Source organism: Rousettus aegyptiacus, unplaced genomic scaffold (assembly GCF_014176215.1).
Source record: "Rousettus aegyptiacus isolate mRouAeg1 unplaced genomic scaffold, mRouAeg1.p scaffold_m13_p_5, whole genome shotgun sequence".
NCBI lineage: Eukaryota > Metazoa > Chordata > Mammalia > Chiroptera > Pteropodidae > Rousettus > Rousettus aegyptiacus.
Window position 1 is genome coordinate 85,636,761 of NW_023416308.1, and position 26,308 is coordinate 85,663,068.

The 26,308-nt window shown below is 35.8% G+C and overlaps 1 protein-coding gene and 1 pseudogene across 2 annotated transcripts in view; one reads left to right on the forward strand and one right to left on the reverse strand.

Annotated features, from left to right (window-relative positions):
* BTBD10 (BTB domain containing 10) overlaps nt 1-25,843 on the reverse strand; it is a 65,507-nt gene extending 39,664 nt beyond the window's left edge. The window contains exons 1-2 of one of the 2 annotated variants that reach the window (XM_016128186.2): nt 25,644-25,843; nt 2,290-2,447 (exon numbers count right to left, since the gene is read on the reverse strand). In XM_016128186.2, coding sequence (XP_015983672.1) covers nt 2,290-2,390 — 101 coding nt within the window. In that variant the 5' untranslated portion in view covers nt 2,391-2,447; nt 25,644-25,843. The remainder of the gene's footprint in view (nt 1-2,289; nt 2,448-25,643) is intronic. The other variant, XM_016128188.2, reaches the window with a different exon arrangement.
* Nucleotides 17,716-17,834, forward strand: LOC118603487 (annotated as a pseudogene).
* Nucleotides 25,844-26,308: the final 465 nt, after the last annotated feature.

Sequence of the window (26,308 nt, forward strand, 5' to 3'; positions counted from 1 at the left end):
TTTTTACTTAAACATCCCTAAATAAAAATAGAAGACTTTTAATTAAGTAGAAACACAGGTGAAACAAAATCAGCCACAAGTTGATAACCTGAGGTTGGGAGAAGGGTTGGAAGAAGGGTATACAGGGCTTCATAATACCTGTCGTCTCTACTTTATATGCATTAAAAAATGTACATAAAAGTTATTTAAGTTTCAAAAATAAAAAAGATAAGAATCTTGTTTAAAAATCCTAGTTCTGCCATCTACAAGTTAGATGGCCTTGGGCAAGTTTATTAATCTCATGTTTTCACCAGTCAAATGATGACAAGTAATACTATTCACCAAGCTTCACCTTCAAATCCAGTCAAGATAATCTCCAGAAGGTCTCTGGCAGGAATGTCCTCCACCTACCTAATCATCCAAGGATTAGCTCAAGTCTCATTTTCACCTACTCAAGCCAAGGATTCCTTCTCTGAACGCTTATTTTACTATGACTTGCTTCCACAATTTAGTGTCCAACTGTCCTCTAATTGGTCCATATGTGGGCATTAAAGCATCCTATGATGGTACCCTGACAAGCTTCCGTATCTCTCCTGAACTGTGTACTGGTTCTCAACATTTGCTAACTGTTAGTTTTTAAAAACCAATCAATTAATTTACTATCAATTCACTAAATGTCAAAACGTACATTTTTAAAATATCCTAAATATGTAAAGTACATAGAACAAAAAGTCCCTAAAGCTAAGCTCTTTTCCTTTGGGCAGATTTTCCATGAATGAGGTTAAATTAACTTAAAGAATTTTATGATATTTTCATTTTAAAAAAGCAGTGTATTGGTATTTATTTTCTATTTCTCTTTAATATTTTTCACTTAAACAACCAATATTGAAGCAATCTACCTAAAAAGAGCACCAAAAAGTTACTGATGCTAGTTACCAAGAAGAGCAATGATATGTGTTGCTGAAATAACAGCTATGAAAAAGTACTGTTAGTTTTTATAAATTCTTCCCATTGTATCATGGAGCTTTTGTAAAGCAAACAATTGCTTATTTTCAACCTTTTTCCACTTTATATATAATGCACAATTTGTACATCGGCAGCAGAAAAATATTAAGAACTAGGAAGAATATAATTCATCTGAAAACATGTATACAACGTAGCAGATATCGATACAGCCCCACACTTAATGAGATAAAACCAGTATCTCTTAATCTCAAAGACAAAATAATTATCCATATAAGCAGGATAAGAGAAAGAGAACTAGAGCCACTTGTTGAAGGACACATGCACGTACACACACATGTACACGTACATACACAGAACTAAGAAACCAAAAAAACACTCATACCATTGATGTATATTTACAAATTAATAAAGTCAACTTAACATTTTTATTTAAGACTTCGCCACATTAAAAGTCCATAATAAAGATAGATATCTTGTCAAGAGACTTGAACAGTACCAGTCACTCATATTTTCTAGCTATAGCACAAGGTTTAAAAGTACTTAAATTATTTCTTTTTTAATTACAAAAAAGGATTTTAATATCATCATGTTTTTATTCTTTTTTAAGAAAGCTGGTATTAGTTATGAGAAGTTTACAAATAAGTTATATATTCAATAATATCCCTAAGTATTCATAAAGCACAATACTCTATGAAAACATGCTTACATACCTGTAATATGTGAGGTTTATGAGCTGCCAATTAACACCTTAAAATATCAGATCACAAGTGTTCTAAATGAGATGACCCTTATTAAGTCACCCAGCATGAAATGAAAGCTTTAAAAATAATATATAAATGGGCTAAAACTTTTGAAATGAATTTCATTTAATGTATCAAACTTTAAGTGAACCAGTAGAGTCACTGCAGAAAGACTGATTTTCCAATTGGATCAGGATGACAACACAATATATACTCACAGAGCTAAAAATATATGGAGGCAAGACTGACAAGAGCCTATAAACTGTCATGTATAATCTATATACAATGTATTTAGAAAATAAATTCCTATTAGAGTTTTAAGTACAAAGAACTAACCTTTCTTGCCAGAGTTCCCAATTGACTGTTGTATTTATTCATAGGATTAACTAAGGAGTTTTTAACATTATTTAGAAACAGAAACAAAAATTCAAATAAATACAAGGAAATTAAAAGGAAAGAAATGTTTTTTAAAAGTTATTTAAGGAGTAATGCAAACATGCCCCCATCCTCTGACAAGACTTGTCACAACCAAATGCAGTTTGGTTCTTTATAAAAATCAATTTTATCAGAGCTTTGATATGTGACATACATATTTTCTACCTACCTTGAATGTTTATAAAGTTTACGAGGTCTATTATGCAATTTCCGATCCCAATTCTCTGGATCACTGGAGTTACTGTCATAAGGATGAGGCCGTCCTGCCATCCCACTTCAAGCTTCCTCACACTATTGCTCTGAAAGCACACATGTAGCACCCATAACCTACATAAAAGAGTAGTGTTGACCTTTAAGTCTATTCCATGCAGAATAAAATAGTCACAGAATTTTATATACTTTCTGACATTATTGAGACATTTTCTCAAAGAGAGGAAAAGGATTATTAAATACTAGACACACAAAATGCTACAAATTAGATTAAAATAAACACCAGAAGTCTTTTTAGGTACTTTTCAAATTTGAGTCTTCTATTAAATTTCCTACCCCTGTGCAGCAGTTTAATAACGTGCAATTTATGTTTAATAAATATACTTAACTGCCATCTGGATACCTCATGTTTCAAACATCAATATAGTACCAAAAAAAGGCAAAAATAATTCCACAGAATAATTCTTTCAAAAATTCCCTTGAAATACATTCCTTAATTAAAAAAAGTTTAAGATGTTTAACAAAGCATCTAATAAGACCAAATAACAATGCTGTTATTTCTTTAACCAAGTTAAAGAGCTTGAATAGTAATTTAATATTTGCTTAAAAATAAAAGTACATAAACAACATGATGTTTCCTTATGGTGGAATTACCTCAAAAATATTTTATCCATATGATTCAAATATCTTATACCTTTTCATTTGTGAGACCTGTGACTTATTTCTACAACATTCATATGAATTATAAAAATATTCACCTAACAGCTTTACAGAATACTTGAACTAAATAAGCACTTTAAAGTACATTCACTATCCAATTTAATCTTCACAATCACATTACAAGGAAGGCATTATAATCCCCATGTACAGAATAGAAAACAGTCTTAGAAGTTTAGTAACATTGCCAAAGGCCACAATGCTTATAAAAGGCAGGATTATAAAAAGAACAATGAGAATTTATGATACAGAATAAAGTCCTGATCTTAAAAAATGCTCGGACTGGAGTATTGTGTTTGGAAATGGGCCAGAATGAACTTCAGAAAATGCAAACACCAAAAGAAAAACCAAATAAAGTTAAACAATTTGAACAAAGTATATTAAGTCAGACTGGAACCCAGGTTTCCTGACAGAGTCCTGTATACTTTCTATAAACTTTTCTAAGCTGGATTTGACAGAAGACAGCAAGGGCTAATTGTGTATAAAAGTCAAAGAAAACCCAGAATTGGGGAAATACCATACCTTTCTGAGTTTTATAAGGTATTCCAGTACAATTTCACACACACACACACACACACACACACACGCACGCACGCACACAGAGAGAGAGAGAGAGAGAGAGAGAGAGAGAGAGAGAGAGAGAGAGAGAGAGAGAGAGATGCCAAAGATAAACTCATTAAATGGTTAAGTCTATCTCAGAACTCATTAAAAGAAACATTCATTTTAGAGAATCTATTTTGCTATTTTATACTTTTTTCCTCATAGTTATTTAGTACTTCCAAAAAACAACTGAAAATCTTATAAGGATTTTAATAATTTTAATATAATAGATATGTAATAACTAGGTAGAACAATTAATAAAAATAATAGAAAAAAAGGTGAAGGGGAGAATTATAGGATGGCTTATTCAAATTCCTAAGCACACAGTTTATTTGCTGAATGCTCCTGGAAAAGGAAATCCTATTTCCTTAAAAATCACTGAATGACTGAAAAATCAATCACATATCAGATGAACATAAAAATCATCAAATTTTGGAAAAAAACTCAATCTCATTTGAGTTTTTAATTATAAAAATAAAAATAAAAATGCATTTACTAAAAAGTAAACTTTAAAAAACTTCAACTTGGTAGTATAGCTAATTATATGAACTGAAGCAATGAGGCAGAAGTAAAGGAGAAAGAACAAATTAAACAAAAGTTAGAAAAAAGTGGTCACAGAGCAAGAGATACAAAAGGTAAAAAAGAGTAGCAGGGAAAAATTTATTAAGGAGGGAAAATAAAAATGTGGAGAAGCTTAGCAGGTTCTGTAGAATGAGATTTTGAGCATTTTATCCTCACTTCATAAGTCTTCCTACAAAGCTATTTCAGTCATTAACAGCTCTTTACAAGAGCATTTACTTCCTCCCTGACCCTTAACTAGAAGACATATCCCAGTTCATAGGATAGCTACAAACGTCCATTCAGGGAAGAATGATCCTAAACAATGAGATGCAGTGACTTAAAAAAATACAACCTCAAGGAATGGATAAAGTAAATTCAGATTCGCATTTTCCACCATTTTACCGTGGGTGGCACATACCTAGCAGCAGAGAAATACCAGTATGCCTTCCTAATCGATGGTATTAAAATTAACAAGCACATATTTTACGACCAGCCACAATAAAGTAAAGAATGTTCAAATGAAGGCTGTCAAAAAAAGTCAACTGGAAAATCATATTTACATTTCATTTGTCAATAACTTGATTATCACCATGTGAAAGATTTCTCCCATTCCTCATTCCCAACAGTCACAAATAAAAGCATGCTAAAAACCTGTGAAATTAAAGTTTGAGATGTTGGGGGGGGGGAATACGCCTGTTTGCCTATACATGCTGGTGCATTTTAAATTTTATTAATAAGATATAGCTGTAACTACAAACAGATACAAGGCAAATCACACATTATATACTATTTTTAAACATCTAATGATCTCTTCTATTTTAACCACTTTCTCTGCCATATGAGGTAACATTATATTTATCTTATTTCATTCACTCATTCACTTATTGAATACCTACTACAACATGCCAAGCAATTTATAAGATGCTGAAGCAAGTTGGACATTGCTCCTATTCTCAAAAACCTCACTCTAGCAAGGGAAAAAAGACTCTGCCAATGGCTCTATATTGTCACTTCACTCTGTCTCTCTCTTCTACCTGGATCGTTCTTGCACTGTTATCTCACCGTGAAGTCATCCTTGACTTCTCATTTCCCTACATCAAGTCTACTTCAAAATTTTGACTACTTTCCCTTTTCATTCATAAGGCCTTCATTTAAAACCCTTAACATCTATCAATAAGCCTCCTGGTTGACCTCTTCACATTCTATTCCATATTTGCTCTGAGGTAATCAGAATTTCTAAAGATTTTTAATGGCTCTCCATTTCCACTGTCTAAACTCCTTAACAAAAAAGTTCCCTCAAAAGTTGACACTGGGATCCCCAATATCTACTTCATATTAGGCAAACTAATTTATTATTGTTTGAATTTTGTAGTCAACAAAAAAATTACTAGACTACTGGAAACGAAGTTCTTTAAAAAATGTCATAATCCACTACTATTTTTAGGCATGATAAAAATAATCTAAATTATTCTAAATAACGTAGAAATAATCTTTACCGGTGCTGGAACAAGTGGGCCTGTTGGCTGGGAACATACATTCAGGAGTCTGTCAAAAGTCAACTGCTAAAAAGATGTTTCAATTACTTCCCCTTCTGAATATTACTATCTAGAAAAAGAAGGGTAGGGTGGGACAGAATCTTCAGAACTATAATAACATAAATGTCACCTGGTACATTATTTCCAGGTATTATTAATTAATAACAATGATCCACAGAAGGATAAAACAACCCAATATTATACAGAGACAATTTATTTCATCCTTACTATATACCAATGCACCAGGAAGTTTATATACACAAGGTTCCCCCACTATCCAAGCGTACAGCAATCCTATGAAACTATCCAGGAAAGAAGGTCCAGCCGAAGAAAAAGTCTTCCAAGAGTTTATTTGAGCCAAACTGACTACAATTGCCAGAAAGCAAAATCTCAATGGATCGAAAATATGCTCTGAAGAATGGCAGTTTTGCAGCTTATTTTATATATCAGAATCAAAGGAGGAGATGTAAGGAGGATTATATGAAATTAACTGAGAGCAGAATAGGGAGGCAGGGGGTCGGGGAGAGAAAGTAAAGCAGGGAAACTGAGACTGGATAAAAAGCAAAATGGAGAGACACATACTTCTTTTACATTGGTGGTCACAGGATAGTTAACATTTACAGTACATAGAGCTGGTATGTGGGCAGCAAGGTAACAATGTTGTATTGTGTTCTGGTACCTGCAAATGTGCCTTCCAGGGGTCTGGAAAAGAAAATTACTCTTGACATTTCAAAGGTATGTTATCTTAGATGCACGAAGACAATAACTTCAAAGGTACAGATTGACCTTTGTCAAGGAAAAACTAGAGGCCTAGGACATGACTATCCAACATGACCTGCTTTTAGTTAGGAATTTTTATTTTTAGACTACCCTGCGTGGTTACTTTCAGTCTCTGAGTTTGTAAGGTCCACCATGAAGCACCCCCTCCCAGGTTTGTCAGGTTTAGTATGTGGCCCCTTTTTTATCCACAGAACCTTTCATACAGCAAAGAAACAATAACCATTTATATGGAAAATTTTTTTAGTATTCTCAGACTCAAAAATAACTTATCAAATCATACTAAATACACTTAATTACATCCAGTTTTATGCTAACTAAGCCTAACACCCATATGAGCTCTCTCAGGCTTCTCTGATACCTTAGGACATGTCTTGCTAACAGATGCACAAAATGAATAAAGCACAGATGCTCACAGACAAGTTCAAAGCTATGGGGATTGATGCTGAGATGCTTAGTTTCTGGAGGAGAGTGGCAGTGCCATTCTCACTACTAGGGATGCATACTGCCTCTAATAATGGTCCGTTGCAAAACAAATGCTGGACGTATTTTCGCTTTTCTCCTTTATTCAGAAAAGTGAGAGGGAAAACAGTGAAGAGAACAGAATCACATGGTAATACCAGGGCCAAGAGCCAAGGATTGCCATCAACTGTACAGAAAGCCAAGTATCCGAAGATGTGGGTGGGAGAGACTGACCGAGAGGTAGCCAAGAAAGCACCCAAGCTAGGAAAGTGTCCTCAAGTAACCTTTCCTATGAAGAAGGACCCTAAAAGAGTAGAGGAAGTCCCACAGAGCAAATGAATCACTTGAGATTGAAAGAGCAAAGAACACCGGATTTTATACATTTAATTCTGTACTAACTATATAGAAGGCCTTCAGAGGGACCTAGATGAAGAATTTCTAAAGGGCCAGAAACTTCAGGGATCATCTAATAAGCCTCTCACCTTCAGAATAAAAGAGACTGTATCACCCTGAAAGGTATAACATATATGATATAGATATAATCTCAATGAAAGCTTTAAAAAAGTTATACAAAGTTTTTTATAATTTCCTCATGATCGCTAGCAAACTCTATGTGTAAGATAAATCCTTAAATTGATAAGAAACTGAACACTTTGAGCTACATCAAGAACTGGAGAGCCTAGATAGACTGAATACTACCAGAAATAATCATGAAGGAAAATGAATACGTGGAACACTTCTAAGAGAAGAGAAAACCAGAGGGGTGAAAAGGAATCTCATGCAAATGCAGCCAAGTAAAGCGATTATGCAAGTCCCCGGCAGATAACAATTATCTAAATGACAAATCAGAATAAAACATAAAAAACACACACAACTATTCAAAAGCACTGGAGAGTGTACCAAAGCATGCGGCAGTGCAAGAGCTTACTTTTGAAAAACTACAATTGGAAGAGGAGAGAATCATAAGTTCAGTTTGAAGTTTTTATGCTGAGTGCCCTCCCATGTCTTAAAAATATGGTGAAAGAAACCAGGCAACTATGCAGCTCCAAGTGGTTAAGAAAATAGTTTAAGGAAGTAAGTGCAGCCAGAAATTAAGGCAGATATACTGGGGAGTAAAGAACCACAGAGAGGTGAGACCCAATATCTAAGCATAAACTCTGCTTAGCTAAAGTACACATTCGTGGGGGACCACAGGTGGCTGTATGGGAGACTACAAAGGATTTTACCCTTGAAAAAGGGTATAAGATATGAGTTTGATCCTTTTTTAACTGAGTGCATTCTCCAACCATACACAGCCCAAGCGCCAGAAAGCGGAAGCTCTCACTGGTTTGAGCGTCAGAGGACGGAGCTCTCCACTGGCAAACAGGCTAGAAATTAGGAGGGAATTCCCAGAAGTAGAGGAACCACAGGGAGGGTGGGCTCCAAAATCCGAATATAATCTCTGCCCAAATATTTGGTTGACCACCAAACTATACATGTGCAGGAGATCCTTCCCCTCATCCTATTCCCCAGAAGAACAAGCTAAAAAACAAGTAACTGGAAGAAGTAAGAATTAAGGATAGATTATAAGTTTCTATATACTATAGGGAAAACAAAGTTTGCAGTGTGAGTTCAGGCAAGTCATTGGTCCACTAAAAAAAAAAAAAAAAAATTCTCATAACACTACACTGTCTAGGTTTCAACCAAAAATTCTGAGATGCAAAGAAACAAGACAGTAAAAAGGAAGTCAACAGAAACGGGCTCCAAGTGGATCCAAATGTAGGATTTAACAAATAGACTTCAAAGCACATATTATAAATACATTCAAACAATTAAAGCAAAGTATATTCAACGAACTAAGAATAACAGTGGGAGAAAGGAAATCTCAATAGAGAAGTGAAAACTACCAAAAATATGGTAATTCAGCTCTAGCTGAAAGAAAAATAACTAAAATGAAAAGTTTGTGAGATGGGCACCTGAAAAGAGATGACAAAAAGGGAACTTGAAAATAGAGCAACAAAAATCACCCAATCCATAGACTAGAGTGAATGACTCAAGAAAAATGACACATCTGCAGACACAGGTGGAACAGCATCTAATGATACAACATATAAGTGGAGTCACTACTGATACAGACAACAAAATGGACTCTCAAAGGTTATTATGATAAGCGAAAGAAGCCAGACTAAAAGGTTCTATACCATACAACTGTACTTCTATAACATTCTCGGACAGACAAAACTATAGGGATAAAGAACACAGCAGCCAAGAGTTGGCGTTTGGGGTACTATACAGGGACGGCAGGAGATAATTTGGGGAAGGGGGCGTCATGGAATCATTCTGTATCTGGACTGTAGTAGCAGTGATTGCACAACTGTATGCCTTTGTCAAAACTCATAAAACTTTACACCAGAAAAAGAACTGCGTATAAATTTTAAAAGAAATTTTAAAAGAAAAAGGAAAAAAATCAGATATTAAATTAAAACTTATAAGTATCAGACATATTAATTAGTATGACATAATTATTTTTCTCCCTCTTTAATTCTCCCCTCCCCTTCTTTCATCCCTTACCTATAGATGTTGCCATTTCTCCTTAAGAACTGGATCTCTAAAGGTGGGGCATCTCCTCCCACACGGTCGTGATATGCATCTGGCACCTTCTACTCCCCACCCCCAGAGCCTGGTGCCCCCAGGTCCTGGCACCCCCAGTGCACTGGCGGGGGACGGGCCTAGAGCACCCGGGGTATGGTCCGTGGCGCCATCTGGGGCGTGAACTCAGGACCTTCTGCATGTAAAGCAGATGTGCTAACTATTACACTATGGAACCACCCCAGCATGACATAATTAAACCACTTTTGATCAAAAACCTCAAATCATATTGACTGCATTACCACCCCAAGCATAATCAATAAGCTATACTTCCACTATCATAAACATACATAAACTTTCAATAATGAAAAGTGGTAAGAACTTCTCTACTTCTGCCACAATAGTAAATGACTAACAAAAAAAGTTTTTGGAATCAGATAAAACCAGCTGTATGAATTTGTACATGTTTCTTAATCTATAAGACCTCAATGTCCTTAAATGTGAAATGAAGACAATAACACAATTCTCATTACCATTATTTTATCTATTACTACTATAACTTCCATTCAAATTATAAAGAATAAATGAGACAGGCCACCCTAAATAACAACACAGTGCTGGGCACATTACTGAATGAAAATTTTGCATAATATTTTACTAGCTCATTCATCACTTTCTATTTACCTTCTGAGATCACAGAAGATGAAAATTCCTAAATAGTCACTCAACATTTACTGAGCACCTAAAATGTGCAAAGCAGTTGGAATAAAAATGAGTATATCATCCATGCCCTGATTTAAAAAAAAAAAAAAAAAAACGAAAAGCAAAACAAACGAAAACACTAAATCACAACACAGGAGACAGGGGAAGAATGATTAAGGATAGGCTTTCTACTCTGCATTTTCCTAATTTCTCCAGGGTACACCTGACCCTCCCCATTCTACTCACCATCAAAAATACCTTAGACTTTTACATGGTCATCAAAAAGCCATGTACTTTGGACCCACTTGCTGGCATCAGTGTTAGGAGCTAAATCAAACCTTGTTATTCCTATAGTAACTAAGATAAAAACAGAATTATTTCACTGTTAGCTTAAACGTAAATTTTAATCCCTGGAAGAAATATCAATCATCCTAGTTTCTAACCTTTGCAAAAACTCCTTCAGTTACTTTTATCAGAATGTTCTTGCTGTATCCAAGCTTAAATTTTTAAAATTTTTCTCTTTTGGACATAACAACCTCCTCTCTCTGTAACAAATTACTATAAACCCAGTGGTTTACAACAATACACATCTGAGTGTCTGTCCCTCAGGAATCTAACACAGTTTAGCTAGATGTTCTACAAAGCTACCACCGAGATGTCAACCATGACTAGGTCCTCATTTGGAGGCTCAACTAGGGAAGGGTCCACTTCAAATTTACTGAGATTGTAACAATTCATTTCCTATGGCTGTAGGATTCAAAGCTAAGGAAGAAAAAATAGCAAGTCTGTTATGTTAGCAAAATGGAGTCCTATTTAATGTAATAAAAAAAGTAACATTCCATTACCTTTAACATATTCTTTTGGTTAGAAGGAAGTCATAAATTCTGCTCACACGCAAGGGGAGATTATACCAAGACATAAATAACAGGAGCCAGAAATCATGGGTTAGAGAGTCTGTCTGCCATAATGTCCAATACACTCTACCTACGTGTTACACCAGAAGTTTAAGATTCTGCTTAGCCCTTGTTCTAATTATACATACCACTATATTAACAAACATACACATAAAACACATCTCTTTTCTCTCCTTGGCATATACAAAGCATTATTTTGTCATAGCAAAAAACCAAGAACCAAACTAATTGTTCGCAAAAAATGAATTCGTTAAAAATCTGCACAATATCATGCAACCAGAAAAAAAATGAGATTAACAGATATATACTGATAAGGAAAAAATTCTAAGATATATTGTTAAGCTAAAAAGCAAAATAAAAATATGCATTAGGTATCCAATGTTTTTAAAAAATATATACATGCAAACATTCACCCATGCTTGTATATGTTTTAAAAATGTCTAGAAATATCATTAAACTTATGACTAGTTGCCTCTGAGGAAAGACTGGAATGAGAGAGAGAGAGAGAGAGCAACTTACTTTCCATTATATCCCTGATAGTATTTGAATATATCACATGCTGTTTTCATGATGGCAATATGGAGGTGGCTTTGTTACAAAAATGTTTTCCCTTCTTTAACTTTACTGATTAAGCATAGTTTTGGTTTTGTTTTTGATTATTTAAATATAGTCAATATATACTGTAGAAGAGGAATAATCTTCTAAGTTCTTGACCGGGACTCCTGTAACACAAGACAGATTAACAAAAGAAAAGCATACAAACTTATTTAACATAAGTTTTATATGATCTTCATAAGGAAATGAAGACCTGAAGAAACAAATTTGATTATTCTTCTTATGCTAGGTTTAAAGAAGAGTGTAAAATCACAGAAAGGTAAGATAGGATAAAGAGTATGAGCTAAAAGAAGTAAATAGTAAACAAGAGGGAATCTTATTAGGAAGGCCTGTTGTTCAGATTCCTCTGTGTCACCTCATCTTTGGAATTAAGGATGCTCCTGTCCTCTGGATATAGGGACACCTCTCATATGAGGATTTTATGACTTGTATCAAGGGCAAGTCAGAAAGCCCTCTCTGCTCATACTGTTTCTCGAATTACTTGAGCTATATGTGATATGCCCAGGTGCCATATTTTGAGGTAACATGTCCTAAACCCCATCAGGATGCATTAGTAGAAGACATTTCTGCCACGTGTCCCCCATTAAATTATAAGATCCTTGAGGGCAATAAGAAAGTATGATTCATGTATGTTATCACAGCTTAGTACAACTAGTATGTAAGCTTTTACAAAATGTTTTAATTATTTAAATTAAGATGAAAAAGACACTTAACACAATCCACCAGTGGAAATACAAATTATAAAGATTTATAGGCAGTCTTTAACTCAATTACTTGTCTTAAAAAAGAATAGTACATAATTCTATCCACATTTTAGCTATGGTAAAGAGCACGAATCATGTGTCTCTTACCTTCAAATAAACAAAAATTCTAATGATTCACAGTGACTTCTAATTTCCCCAAAATATTCCTCAAAGCTGCCTGTCTAAATCTGACAGAAGCCCTTTCAATTTTCAAGGCATGTCCCTTTCTGATTTCCTGCAAGTAAAATAAGGCAAGTAACTAAAGCTAGTAAGTTTATTCAGTATGTTTTTATACTAGATTTTATCTGACTAAATTTCATGTAACTAGTTCTAAGATATCAAATTCTGTTGATTTATGCTTTCTTTCATTCAAAATCTATTCACTGAATACCTAGCACATTTTGAGGCATTTTGCTGCTAGAGATACTTAACAAACAAATTTAACTGCATGGAAGTTCCATTAAAAGTAAGATACTTTGTTTATTAAAGGGCTTCCTTATCATAGCCACCAAAATGTTAAGACTTCCAAAGTCAATTCATATTCAGTCCTTGATCTTCCAAAGGTGAAGTGGAGATAAGAGCTTTGAGTTATTTGATTTTACCACTTTTTTACAGAATTTCTATTCAAATTTGGCTCTTATTCAAAGCAGCAACATTCCAAGAAACTTTCATTTTATTCCCATCTTAGCGCAATAAATGTTTGAAAATCTTTCCACATCTTAAGCATTTTCTAAGTACCTACATTACCTGATTAGCACTGTAAGAACAAGATGCTGTATAGTGTTAAATTCTTAAAATTCACTAAAAGGCATGATTTTTTATATATTCTTTAAAAACTTAATGTCTTGTTTTTTGTGTGTATATTTATTTTTCCTTTTCTTCTATGACTAAAATAGCATTGCCTTCAAAACCAAAACATCTTAGTTAAAGCAAATCACCTTGACATAAAATTTAATATAGGTAAATCTCCAATAAGCTGATGAAGTGCCTAAATCAAAGGAGATTACATTCAACTCCTAATAACCAGTACCCTTTAAACAAAGTCAGACTCTTAAACAAGATTTTCTTTTTTCCTCTGTGATACTTTTTAAATGTTTTATTTTTTTATATAATCTTGACTGTGTTGTTCCATTTTGAACCATTCATTATTCCTATTACCTTCCATTCCGTTCAGATTTTTTGCTTGTTTATCTGTCATCTGTTCAACAGCCTAGAAAAGGCCCTAGCTTTTGCAAGTTCTAGACTGCAGTGCAGCCCAAAAGAATTGTGTGTGATAATGGAAATGCTCTGTCTGCATAGTGCAAAAAGCAGCCACTAAGTCACGTGTGGCTCTTAAACACTTACAATGGACTATGACTGAGGAAATGAATTTTTAATTTTCCATTTTAATTAATTTAAATTTAAATAGCCACATGTGGCTGGTAAATACCATATATGCCAGCAGTTAGAGGCAGAATATCAAAACCTTCTCCATCAAAAGTTATTTTCCCTCTAAATGCTTCATTTTAAGGAATCTAAAATTTGCTTTGAGACAAAATACTTGCTCACAAAGAAAGACTCTACATATATTTGTGTCTTAGTATTACAGAGTGTTCCATTTTAATAAAATAAAAATATTTCTTATATTCAAAGATTACTAAGGCTTATTTCAAAAGCTAAAAAGTCTATGGTACTGGTATATGAATAGACAGACGAACCAATAAAACAGAATAAAAGGTCCCGAAATAGATCCCTAAAACATAAGAATCTGATAGATGAAAAGTGGTTTCTCAAATCACTTGAGGAAAGGACAGACAATAATAACTGGAATTAGGACAACTGGATAAACATTTGTGAAAACATAAAATTGAATCCATACATTTAGATTCGATATCTAAATGTAAATATTTAAATTATACAAATACTAGGAAGAAAAATGAGTGATTTCCTTTAGAACGTGGAGAAAAGCCTTATTTGACTATGTAAAAATAAACACCTTTGCATTGCCCAAAGCAGCTGAAACAATAAGCAAAACAAAAAACAATTTTTTTACTATATAAAGAGCTCTTTAAAAACAACAAAAGGACACACTCAAAAAATAGAGAATGCACAAAAGACATGGTAGGTCTCAGAAAAATAAAGACAAATGGCCTTAAACATGTGTAAAAGTGTGCTCAACCTCCCTCAAAGGGAAATGCAAACACCTCCAATTTTGACCATGTACTCTGTTGGTGAGAAACAGACATTCTCCAGATTCTAATAACACTGCTAATGAAAAATACAAAATGATATAACCCACATAGAAAAGAATTTTCCAGTAACTAAAATTATACAAACGTTTACCAGTCCCACTTCTTAGAATCTACCCCAAAGATATAACTACACAAATACTAAACAAAATATTCAAAATATATTCACTGTGGCATTATTTGTAATGGCAAAAGACTGACCACAATCTGAATTGCATCAAAAGAGGCTAAATGAATAAACTATAGTACATCTACACAACAAAATACCATGCATCTATAAAAAATAAGAAAGATCCCCCTGTATTAATATGGATTAATATACAAAGTATATTAAGTGAAAAAAAAAAAAAAACAGGTGCAGGACAAGCAGTATACCGTTTGCTACCCTTTTGTGAGTAAATCAAATAAACATATACGCACACATATAAACGAATACAAGTACACACTTATTTTTGTAAAAAGAACCCTAGACAGATAAGACATTAATAGAAATGGCCACCTACAGGGCAGGTGTAAGCAAGGCTTCTGATTATTCTTTTTATATAGTTTTGATATTTGAAACATGTAATAATGTATATATTCTAAGTAAATAAATAACTAAAAGGTCTACAACTATCATGTTCTAAATTGCACCATTTTATGGTTCTTTGGATTTGTTTAAATAAAGGAAACAGCAGATGTACACTACGTATGAAACAGCATATTTAATAGTAATGAAAAGGGTTTCTATATCAAATTTATTTACCTCTTATTAAATACCTCCACCCAGAACAGTAAGCAGTGACCAATAAGTATTGAAATGGGTTCCTGAAGAATAAGCTCAAGCCATTCTTCTTTGGGAAAGTTAACACACTGCCAGTAGATGAGATATTCCTCAGCACTAACTATAGCAAAAATATTTAGTGAGATTTTTCAAGCATAATGGAGGCACAGGGTCTAGATGCTAGCATATAATTCAGGGACCCTTGGATAATAAGCTGGATTTTCACATATATTATCTATGCTAATCCACATATCAGTCCTGCAAGATACAAGAGGTGTCTTTTATTATATAAAGGTAGTCTTTTTAAAAAGTTGAGAAACTGGCTTAAAGGGATATTATTTGCCTAACATCATACAGCTAATAAATAAGCTAAGACTGAGATACCTATCTCTACAGTCAAATTCCATGTTTTTTTCACCCTACTATATTGTCTCTCAAATTTAATACACAACCCATCAAAATGCTAAACCCAGAAAACAGTGTTAGTGGTAGCATTCAAATCACTAAAAGATAAACAGATGATAGATTCAAGTTTGGTTAGATAGGTTCTAAAAAACTAACTGGTTAACTATTTGAGCAAATTAAAAAAACTCAAAGTAAAAAACCATAAAAATCAAGAATGAAATATAAGTGAAGAGGTATCTGACTCTCAGAATAAAAAAGAGATTTCTAAGCCTCAGATTAAAGAAAAGAATTGTCAAGTCAAAAGACTGTTACTGTGAGAAATAGGAATATGCAGCCATCTCAACAAAGGCTAGTAAAAACTTCAGAAAGCTGGACTGCAGACCAGCTTTCAAGAAGCATTAGATTCGACTAGATAAAAATTCAAAGCTACAAAAGATATAGGAAAAACTATTTAAAAAATTTTTACAGTACAAAGGATTTAAAACTTAACTACATAAACAATATTTATAAATTCGCATTAAAAATCTGAAAATTATAATGAAAAAACAAGTTCATAAGCTAGCAATTTACAAAAATACTAATGGCGGGAGAAAAAAATGGTGTAGATGATAGAGGCTCTGTTCATCCCTCTGGCGACCAAATCCAAGTTGTGATAGAAACAAGGAGCAAACAGCAAGGAAAATTGCCTAGGGTCTAGACGAACAAGCCATACAACTGGGGAGAAATCTAAGAAATTCCTCTGCGATGGCGATGGCGGAAGGTAGGTAGGACGGGGAGAGGTCTCGAGGCTGCCCAGAGCAGCTGAGTGGGACAGAGGCTACTGTAGCCGCAGCTGCAGCCACAGATTTTCTTAAAGGGGCCATGTCCGCACGCGGACTTTCACGGTGAAAGACCTGCTTGCTCTGAGCACCAGTGCTGCTTCAGCAGCACAAGGGGCACCAGGGATTTACAAGGGGACACTAAGCTGTCGGAGTGAAAACTGAGGCCAGACTTACTCTGTACACAAGTGCTGGCAATACCACTGTTCCTCTCTTGAGCCCTCCCTCCTTCCAGGGTGTGGATGCAGAGCCGCCATAGTGGAGATGTCATCAAACTGGATAACAGAGGTCACCTCGCCAAGAAGATTCCCAGAAACCCTGCCTCCCCACCTCACTGCCCAACCGAAGCCACATCGGGGTACATCCTCAGCAAGTCAGGCAGTCCTTGCTGAGTAGAGCCTAGACACACTGGAGGGGAGCTGGCCTTTTGAGGCAACCATAAGCACAGCATCTGTGGATTGCTTGCTGAACCTTAACGGGTGGCCCCGGGGTAGAGGCTTGGGCTAAATTTGGACTGTAGCTGACCCCCTCTCAGGACTGTGCCACTGGACACCTACTTCACAAATCCACACTAATAAGACCGGAAGACTTAGGAGCTATGCTTAGTACACAGAAACAGACATGGAAAGGCAGCCCAAATGGGAAGATAAAGAAGCAGAAACCATATGAGAACAGAACAGAAATCCAGAAATAATGGAGTTAAGCAATCTAACAGATGCAGAGTTCAAAACACTAGTTATAAAGATGCTCAATGAACTTATGGGAAGTGTAGATAAATTCAGTGAGAACTTCAACAAAGAGATAAAACATAAAAACGGGGATGGAAATTAAAAAGGGGAACCAATCAGAAATGAAAAACACATTATCTGAAATGAGAAGTATATTAAATGGAATAAACAAAGTGAACAAAAGAAGACCGAATGAGCTATATAGAGGATGGGAAAGCCAAAGACACTCAATCAGAATGGCAAGAAAAGGTCTATGGCCATGTCACACTGAACGTGCTCGATCTCATCTGATCTCGGAAGCTAAGCAGGGTTGGGCTTGGTTATTACTTGGATGGGAGACCACCTTAGAATACCAGGTACTATAGAAGTTTTTAAAAAGAAAAAAATAATGGCAAGAAAAAAGAAGCCAAAACTATAATAATAATTTAAGGAGCCTTTGGGACACTATTGAATGTAAAAATATCCATGTCATAGGAGTATTTGAAGGAAAACAAGACACTGAAGAGCTATTTGAAGAAATAATGGTGGAAAACTTCCCTCACCTGGTAAAAAATATTGATATAAAACCCCAGGAAGCTCAAAGTCCCCCAAAAACCAGAAACCCAAAGAAGCCCACACCAAGACACATCATAATTAAAATGCCAAAGGTTAAATACAAAGAAAGAATCTTAAAAGAAGAGAAAAGCAGTTAGTTACCTATAAGGGAGCACCCATAAGACTGGCAGCTGATTTCTCAAAAGAAGCTAGGCCAGACAGAAGGGCTTGGCACAAAATATTTGACGGGATGAAAATCCAGGATCTTCAACCAAGAATATTTTATCCAGCAAAGCTATCATTTATAGTCAAAGGACAGATAAAGAGCTTCCCAGACAAAAATAATCTAAAGTAATATATCATCACCAAGCCAATATTACAGAAAATGTTGGAAGGACTTCTTTAAGAAGAAAAAACATATATCAAAAACAGGAATAAAGAATGGTAATAACTACATTCCTATCAACATCTCATATGGAAAAGAATTAAGGGCTCCCACCAAAAGACAGCATGGCTGAATGGATTAAGAAAACGAGACCCCTACATGCACTGCCTACAAGAGACTCGCTTCAGATTAAAAGACACACACATACTAAAAGGAAGGGAATGGAAAAAGATACTGCCCTGATGGACTTAGACGGTATTGCGCTGAAGGAAATAGGCTGGATAGAGGAAGACATATATTGCATGATTTCACGTATGTGGGATCTAAAAAACAAAATCAATAACAACAAAAACAGAAATAAATTCATAGACAGAGACTATTTAGGATACTAGATAGGAGGGGGAGGAGAGAAAATGGCAAAGGGATTAAGAGGTACAAACGGATAGTTGCAAAATAGACACGGAGATGTAGAGTGTAGCATGGGGAAGATGGTTAATAATGTAATAAATATGTAAGAGGGAAGACAAGTACCAGATTTAGTGGGGTGATCACTTTGTGAGTTATGTGGATCTCCAATCACTATACTATACAACTGAAACTGGTATATTATTGTATGCCAACTATAATTGAAAAAATACTCATTAAATTGTACAATGTAAACATGTGCAGCTAATTGTCTATTATATTTCAATAAACACAGGGGTTGAAAAAGAATACTAATGACCAAAAAAGAGGAAAAGAAGAAATAGTCAACCTCACTACTCAATTCTGAGGTGTTTAACCTATCAAACTGTTAAAGGTTGTCAGTTTAATGATAACTGGTGATGGTTAAAGTACAAGGAAAACGGCTACTCAAGCTTGTGGAAATATAAATTGTAAAATTTGGAGGGTGTAATACACTTTGACAAAAAACTCTTCCTTTTAAAATTTTATCCTAAGAACTATGTTCGTCAAAGCATTTATGGTAAGAGGAAGAAGGGCAAGGGAAATGAAAGAGAGAGAGGGAGGAAGGAGGGAGTGTTAATTTTTAAATCTAGTCGTATTATTCAAATTTTCTTTTAATTTCCCAAAATAAAAATTTTAAGTCATTACACACAAAAATGAAAACAGAATAGAGTACTAAAATAAATACAAATGGAAGTTCTATTGTTTTCTTCACACAGCACAATTAACAAGTTTTTCATATGTTCCCAGAGGTACATGCGATCCATTAGGGAGATCACCAGAATAAACCATTCAATCAGAAGACTTGAAGAAGACCTGTATTCCAGTCTCAGCTTTCCCACTACCAGCCTATACCTTTTATCAATATCAGGTAAGTTTAGTTTTTTCTTCCAAAAATTAAACTATTAGTGATTTTAAAGTACTTTCTGTATTACGGGTTTATAATTCCATTACTCTCGAATTACTAGACATTCTCTTTTAAAAGACCAATCGGGCAATTTGAAACATTCAACGAGAAGGAAACTGTCCCACAGCTATCCATCTTACAGGAACTTCTTTAAGAAAACTCAAAATTAACGAATGAAGAGCCAAAAAGACAAAGTAGATTGTATTGCTTGCTCTCTAGATGTGAGAAAAATCAAATTCAATCCTGAATTGTATAAAGCGAACTGCCCTGAATGAAACAATTATCTTTAAAATAACCCAGCACTATTTGTATGACCATTCATGAATGAAAAAATTATAAAAACGTTTTGTTGCACAATTTTGCATCTGAGATTCTTCCTAAAGTATCTGAGCTTTAAAATTTATTTTTAAAATGACATTTCATGCAGTCTACGAATAGAATATTCAGGATAATTTTCTACTCATCTGCCACTAGCAATGACAAAGATCTTAAAGAGAAATAATCCAAATTAATAAAAATAAGATGGCTTTATTTTTTAGAAGTAGGTAACAGTATCTCAACAGATTTTTTAAATGCCAGACCATCTCTTTCTTCGATTTATTCCCCCTTCCCTTTTCTCTACTATTCTACCTGGCATTCAAATTACATGGAATGCAGGTATCAGTTAATGGATGCCAATATGAAAAGCAAGAAAAAGAGCTTCCTCTTGTTCAACAGTGACTAGAATAAAGAAAAAAGTCTTTGTAATTTTCAGTGGAAGAGTCATACTGGCAAGGCTGTAAATACTACAATTTGAATTTGAACCCTCCACACTAGACAGCTGGCTATAAATGTAAATCTACCTCATGAATGTGTTTCAAAGCCAGATGATATTTTCTAAGCATAAAGAACAAAGTTCTAACAAGTTATACTCATTTTACTATTTACATAGCACTTTTATATATTTTAGTTTCATTTCATTCTTAATTCCTGATGATTGTGTACTATCTCCATTTTTCATGTAAGGAAACAAAGGCTCAGAGTTTAAGTAACTTTTATACTATAAAGCTAAAAGTGGGCTTTAAATCCAGATCTAAATGACTACAATTTAAAATGAACTTAGAAAAGTTTATTCTGTTTCTAATTAAGTAGTACTTCAATCAGTGATTCATTATGACACCCACCCCCAAAACAAATTAAATGTTAATTTCAGTTAGTGACCAAAAATACTAATAGATCACTCATTTAAGCTGCAAAGAGAAATTTAAACTACTAAGGGTAAAGATGCTTTTATTGGCAGATACCTTTTACCATCTTACTAATCTACAGAAATTTGTGACATAAGATCACATATTTGACATAAAATCTTTCCCCTTTTATGTTCAAGTTTCTATTTCAAATACAGTAGCCCCCGTCTCCACGGTTTCGCTTTCATGGTTTCAGTTACCTGAGATCAACCCCCAATCCAAAATATTAAATGAAAAATTACAGAAATAAACAATTTCTAAGTTTTAAATTGCCCACCCTTCTGAGCAGCGTGATGAAATCTCTCACCATCCTGCTCCATGAATCAGCCTTCTGTCCAGTATATCCACACTGTAAACATTACCTGCCCATCAGCCAGTCAGAAGCCTTCGCAGTTATCAGATGCACTGTAGCAGTATCACAGGGCTTGTGTTCAAGTAACCTTACTCTACTTAACAATGGCCCCAAAGAGCAAAAGTAGTGATGCTGGCAATTCAGATATGCCTAAAAGAAGTTGAAAAATGCTTTCTTTAAATGAAAAGGTGAATATTCTCCACTTATTAAAGAAACAGAAATAAACTGTATGCTGAGTTTGTTAAAATCTATAATAAGAACCAATTTATCCATGAAGTTGTTTAAAAGGAAAATGAAACTCTTGCTAGTTTTGCTGTCACACCTCACACTGCAAATTATGGCCACAGTGCATGATAAGTGTTTACTTAAAAGGCAGAAAAGGCATTAAACTGTGGGTGGAAAACACAAACAGAAAATATATGTCTGTCTGTGTTGGTCTGTGTGTGTGTGTGCATGTGTCTGTCTGTTTATTGTACAGTTCAGTACTGCCCAGAGTTTCAGATCCCCAGAGGGTCTTGGAACATATCCCCCATAGGTAAGGGGGGACTACTGTACTCAGCTCATTGTAGTCCCACTGCCTACAACTAACATTTACCAACCTCTTAATCCTCTCCCAGAGAACATCTTTGAATTGATTGGTTACCTTCCATCTCTGAGTTCTAGATAGCTACCTGTTAAGCAAGGTAGGTCTCAGTTTCAAGGATGCCAAATTAACCAGAGCAAGCTATAGTAGGGGAAATGCAGCATTATTAGCTTGAACCCTTGTAAAGAGTCTATCCAAAAGGATAAAAATTTTAAAGTAGTTCTTCCTCCATTAATGAACATATACAACTATCTCTTCCTCTCTTACTATGGGTTCATAACCAACAAAGAAATAAAGGACTCACACAGATGAAAATAAAAATATAGCTGAAACCAGTGACCAAAAAAGCTTCCTATTAACTTCAATTGTAAAGTAAATTTACTCTGAACTGTAGATGTTCCATGTGTTTCTCCCTCATAGGGTCCAGCCTAAGATAAATCAACCATACGGAGTAGAAGATGTATAGCCTAAGAATTGGGAACTCCAAAAATAGAACCAGAAGAACAATGAGCAAAAGCATACTCAATTCTCCGAGCCTCACTTAATCATCCCTTGTGAAGGCATTTGAGGGGGTAGAAAGGAGGAACATTACTTATAAGAACTTCCTACTTTACAAGTGATGGTAGAAACATGCAAAGAGAAAAATGATGGCTTGTCCTCAATGAATATAATCTCCACAAATATACAACAGATATTTCAGAATGTCTTAAAATTTTTCAAGCAGAAACACTGTACAAAAATCATCTCCTCCTGTTTCGCTTCCTATACCAGAGAAGGATTAGATGAAGAGATAGTAGACTAGCTTGACCTGAAAAGACTGGGCGAAAAGAAGAAAATCAGGTCTGCAAACACCCAAAACAGTCCTGATTAAAAACCAATATTCTATGTAGCCTTTGCATGAGTTATGATACATTAGTCATAAAAGTCATAAAAGGCTCTCTGTACAACTGCACAGTAGACAAAAGGATATTTAACCATTTTATTCTCCTTTTCAAAATTCTCTCCCTCCCCTACCCTCCTCTCTCACTCTTACCCACACCAAAGACCCACACCTTGCCTTCTATATGCCAAGGTTCACTTCTTTCTTAGGTCTGACGACTAAACTCCCATTCCCCACAGTACGAGTATGAATTAGATATGATTAAAGCACTTCATGCTAACAGGTAGATGTGGTTTAATCCATCAGGGCTCAATTTTGCAAATTTCATTAAGCTTTACTATGTAAAAGGTACTGTGTTTTATCTATGAATGTACCTATTCTTCTTACAAGAAAAACTAGTTAACTCAATCTTTCAATGGACAACGTAAGAGGCACATGAATGCCTGTTTCACATCACACTCTCTCCATCCAATTTTCTTCCATCCGATGACCCTTCCCCCAACTCCAAGAGCCAGGAAATAAAATCAATATGCTTCCAGTAAAATTCAATGACTGTAAAGATAAAGTGGGAGGGTACAGCAAATACTAAACATTCAAAATCAGAGCTGAGTTGTAGAGAATCTTTTGGATTTAATTTTACATATTAATTGAAAGTACAATAAAGGACTTCTCAATAAATTGATTTCCTTACAAGTTACCTATAAATTAGCTTTGCTCAGAACCCTGACTTATTAAGCCATAACTACTGAAAGGTTTTTTTCTTCAGTTATTTCCAGTTAAAATGTTAATAAGTACCAGTTCAATTTGCCCTACTGAATTTAAAGGCTATTAAAATTGGCTATTAAACTTATCTACTGCTTTCAATTAGACTTGACATTTTTCCCATATCCTCCTAGGTTTGAAATTCCAAACTAATTAGCATACTTGCTTTAAATCCTTTTTTTTTTTTCATTTGCAAAATGTATTAATTCTCACCTGTAAGAGGTCTAAACTGAAGAGCAGAATACAACTACTGACAGGTTTGGGTTTGGTTTGGCCATATGAAGTTATTTTTAGTTGTTTTAATTCATTGTCAATCTTTAAGAATCAGGTGGCTGCAAGCAAAAAAAAAAAACCTAGATTTTCTTTCTATGTTCTCTTGAGAAAGCTGAAGACTGGGCCCATATGCATGTAGGGAACTAATCAGGTAGACCTGAGAACTCGATGTCCCTCTTAGGTGAGGCATAAATTCTCTAGAGCATTTTACTCATTCTCATTTTCATCTGCCTAGTAGTACCAGAAGGGATGTGAGTGCGCTATTCATAAACTCTTCCTTTGAAAGGTGCAAAATAATTTCCAGATCACTTCCACACTTCGCCAAGTCACCTAAATGCAAAAAGCCACAAAACAGACTATAGCAGTTTGCAACTTCATAGTTAACAATAAAAGAATATCACAAGGCTTAGAAGGGTGAGAAAGAAGAAAATACAGACCAAAAGAAGGGTGACAACAAAAGGTAAAAAGCTCATCCAAAAGCTTTTTGGGGAATGAAGAAAAAAAGGTGAAAGAACTCAAAAACATTTTTGAGACACTCAAAGCTTTCCTGATTGCACAATACATTGCTCCATGGATCTTTTCACCACACTCCACGCTTCAGAACCTCCCTTCCCACTTTCTTTTTATGTATAACAATAGCAGTTAGGTCATAAAACTGAAAAATGTTAGGAAAATTTATGCAACACATTTACATCTTCAAAAATAATTCTCACACACTTTTTTAACAATCTATCAGCAAGTCCTTTCCCAAGTATTTTATACTGCTTTCTACTTTCAATTCGAATGACAATTGCGGTCCCCAATTTCAATACTTGGACTTCAATCCTGGATGGGCTCTCCATTACAAAAATAAATTTTGGCTCTATGGTTGTATGCCTTATTTCTACAAATATTTCTAAAAATATTCCAATTTCTACATTCTATTTCATTCAAAACGTATCACTAATCTCTCTGATTTTTAATCAGATCTGTGTAGTTGGGGAAGAGGGAGGGTGTGCCCAATAGTCCAAATAAAGTCAATATATCATGCTGCTTCACTGATTGTTAATTTAAATAAAAAGCATCAAGACCCCTAAAGATAAAAAATTTAAATAATTTTATATGCTAAGTACACAAAGTGACAAACAGGTGAGGCTCTATAGCACGTCTGGATTGGTGTCTTTTCATCATGGACTCAAAATACTGAGGAGAACGAATTCTCTGAAGACAGGGGATGGTCACACTGCCCCCACATTAATAACAAAGTGATGCCTCACCTTCCCGCACCCCATTTTCCAGGAAAAAGGGTGTTAGGAAACGTGCAACTGAAAAAGAAAAAATAAGCCTTCCTATGCAAGTTTTGAGAAAACAAAGCTTTACCATACTATGCTATGTTATAGCAGAAAACCACACGCAACGCATTATTGGGGTCTCCTCTTCGCCTAAACGGAGACTACCTGCCACCTTATCCTCTATTGTGATGCGCCCTCCTCAGGATGTCGCTGCGTTAGCACAGGGAGGACAGAAAAGGGGCGGGGCACGGGGCTACTCTGCCCTGGGAAGGAGGGATTAGGGTATCGCCTTCACCCCTGGGGAAAGGCCTCGGGACTCCCAACGCAAAAACAGCACCCTCGAACCCAATTCCACCCCTGCCTCTCCGACTTTGACTGCTGATAGCTGGAGCCCAGAACCCCACCCACACAGTCCCCTTGCAGGGGAAGACGCCCAGACCACTGCCACAGCCGCCCAGCTCTCAAGCCCGGATTCGCCCTCCTCCCCCTTCTTCCTTCGCCCCCGCCAAGCCCAGCCGCCGGTGCCGCCCCCACCGAGTTCCCCAGCTCCGTCCACTCACCCTCGAACCTGTAGTCCCCCTTGAGTGTCCACTGAGGGCCTAGGCAAAAGCCGAGGCCAGCGACACCTCCGCTTCCTCCTCAACGAGATCCCTCCAGAGGTGTCTGTAGTGGCAGCCACTCAAGCGGCCGCGGCTACCAGAGCCGCCCCGCAGGTTACAGGCCGGCTCCTAAGCCTCTTCTCGCGAGAGTCCGCAGTCCGAAGAGACGAGGCTACCTATGTTCTCGCGAGAATGATAGCTCACCTCCCAGGAGTGGGCGGGGTGCGGAGTGTGAGGGTAGTTGAACCAGGGGCGGCTTGAGGTGGGCGTTTAGCCTGAGAGCTGGCACCGCAGAGTGGAAGTTAGTCCTCATATACCTCAGCTGGCGATCAACAGCGAATCTCAAGGCTGAGTGGCTGCGAACAGTTATACCCCCAAAACATATGAACCCCACGTCTTCCTTCTACTTCCTAGCACCGTTATAAAAAAGCGGACAGCGTCTCCAATCCAGAGTTGGAGAAATACCTGAGACTCTGAGTTTGCTCAGGAAAAGCGTTTCCCTTAATTGAGCAAACTGGAAAATCGCCTTTACCAGTTCAGCTGCAGGGTATTAATCGACCCAGATCATGGATGGCGGTCGTTGTTAGAGCCACCTTCTATTCCCTAACGTCCACAGCTGTTTGTTT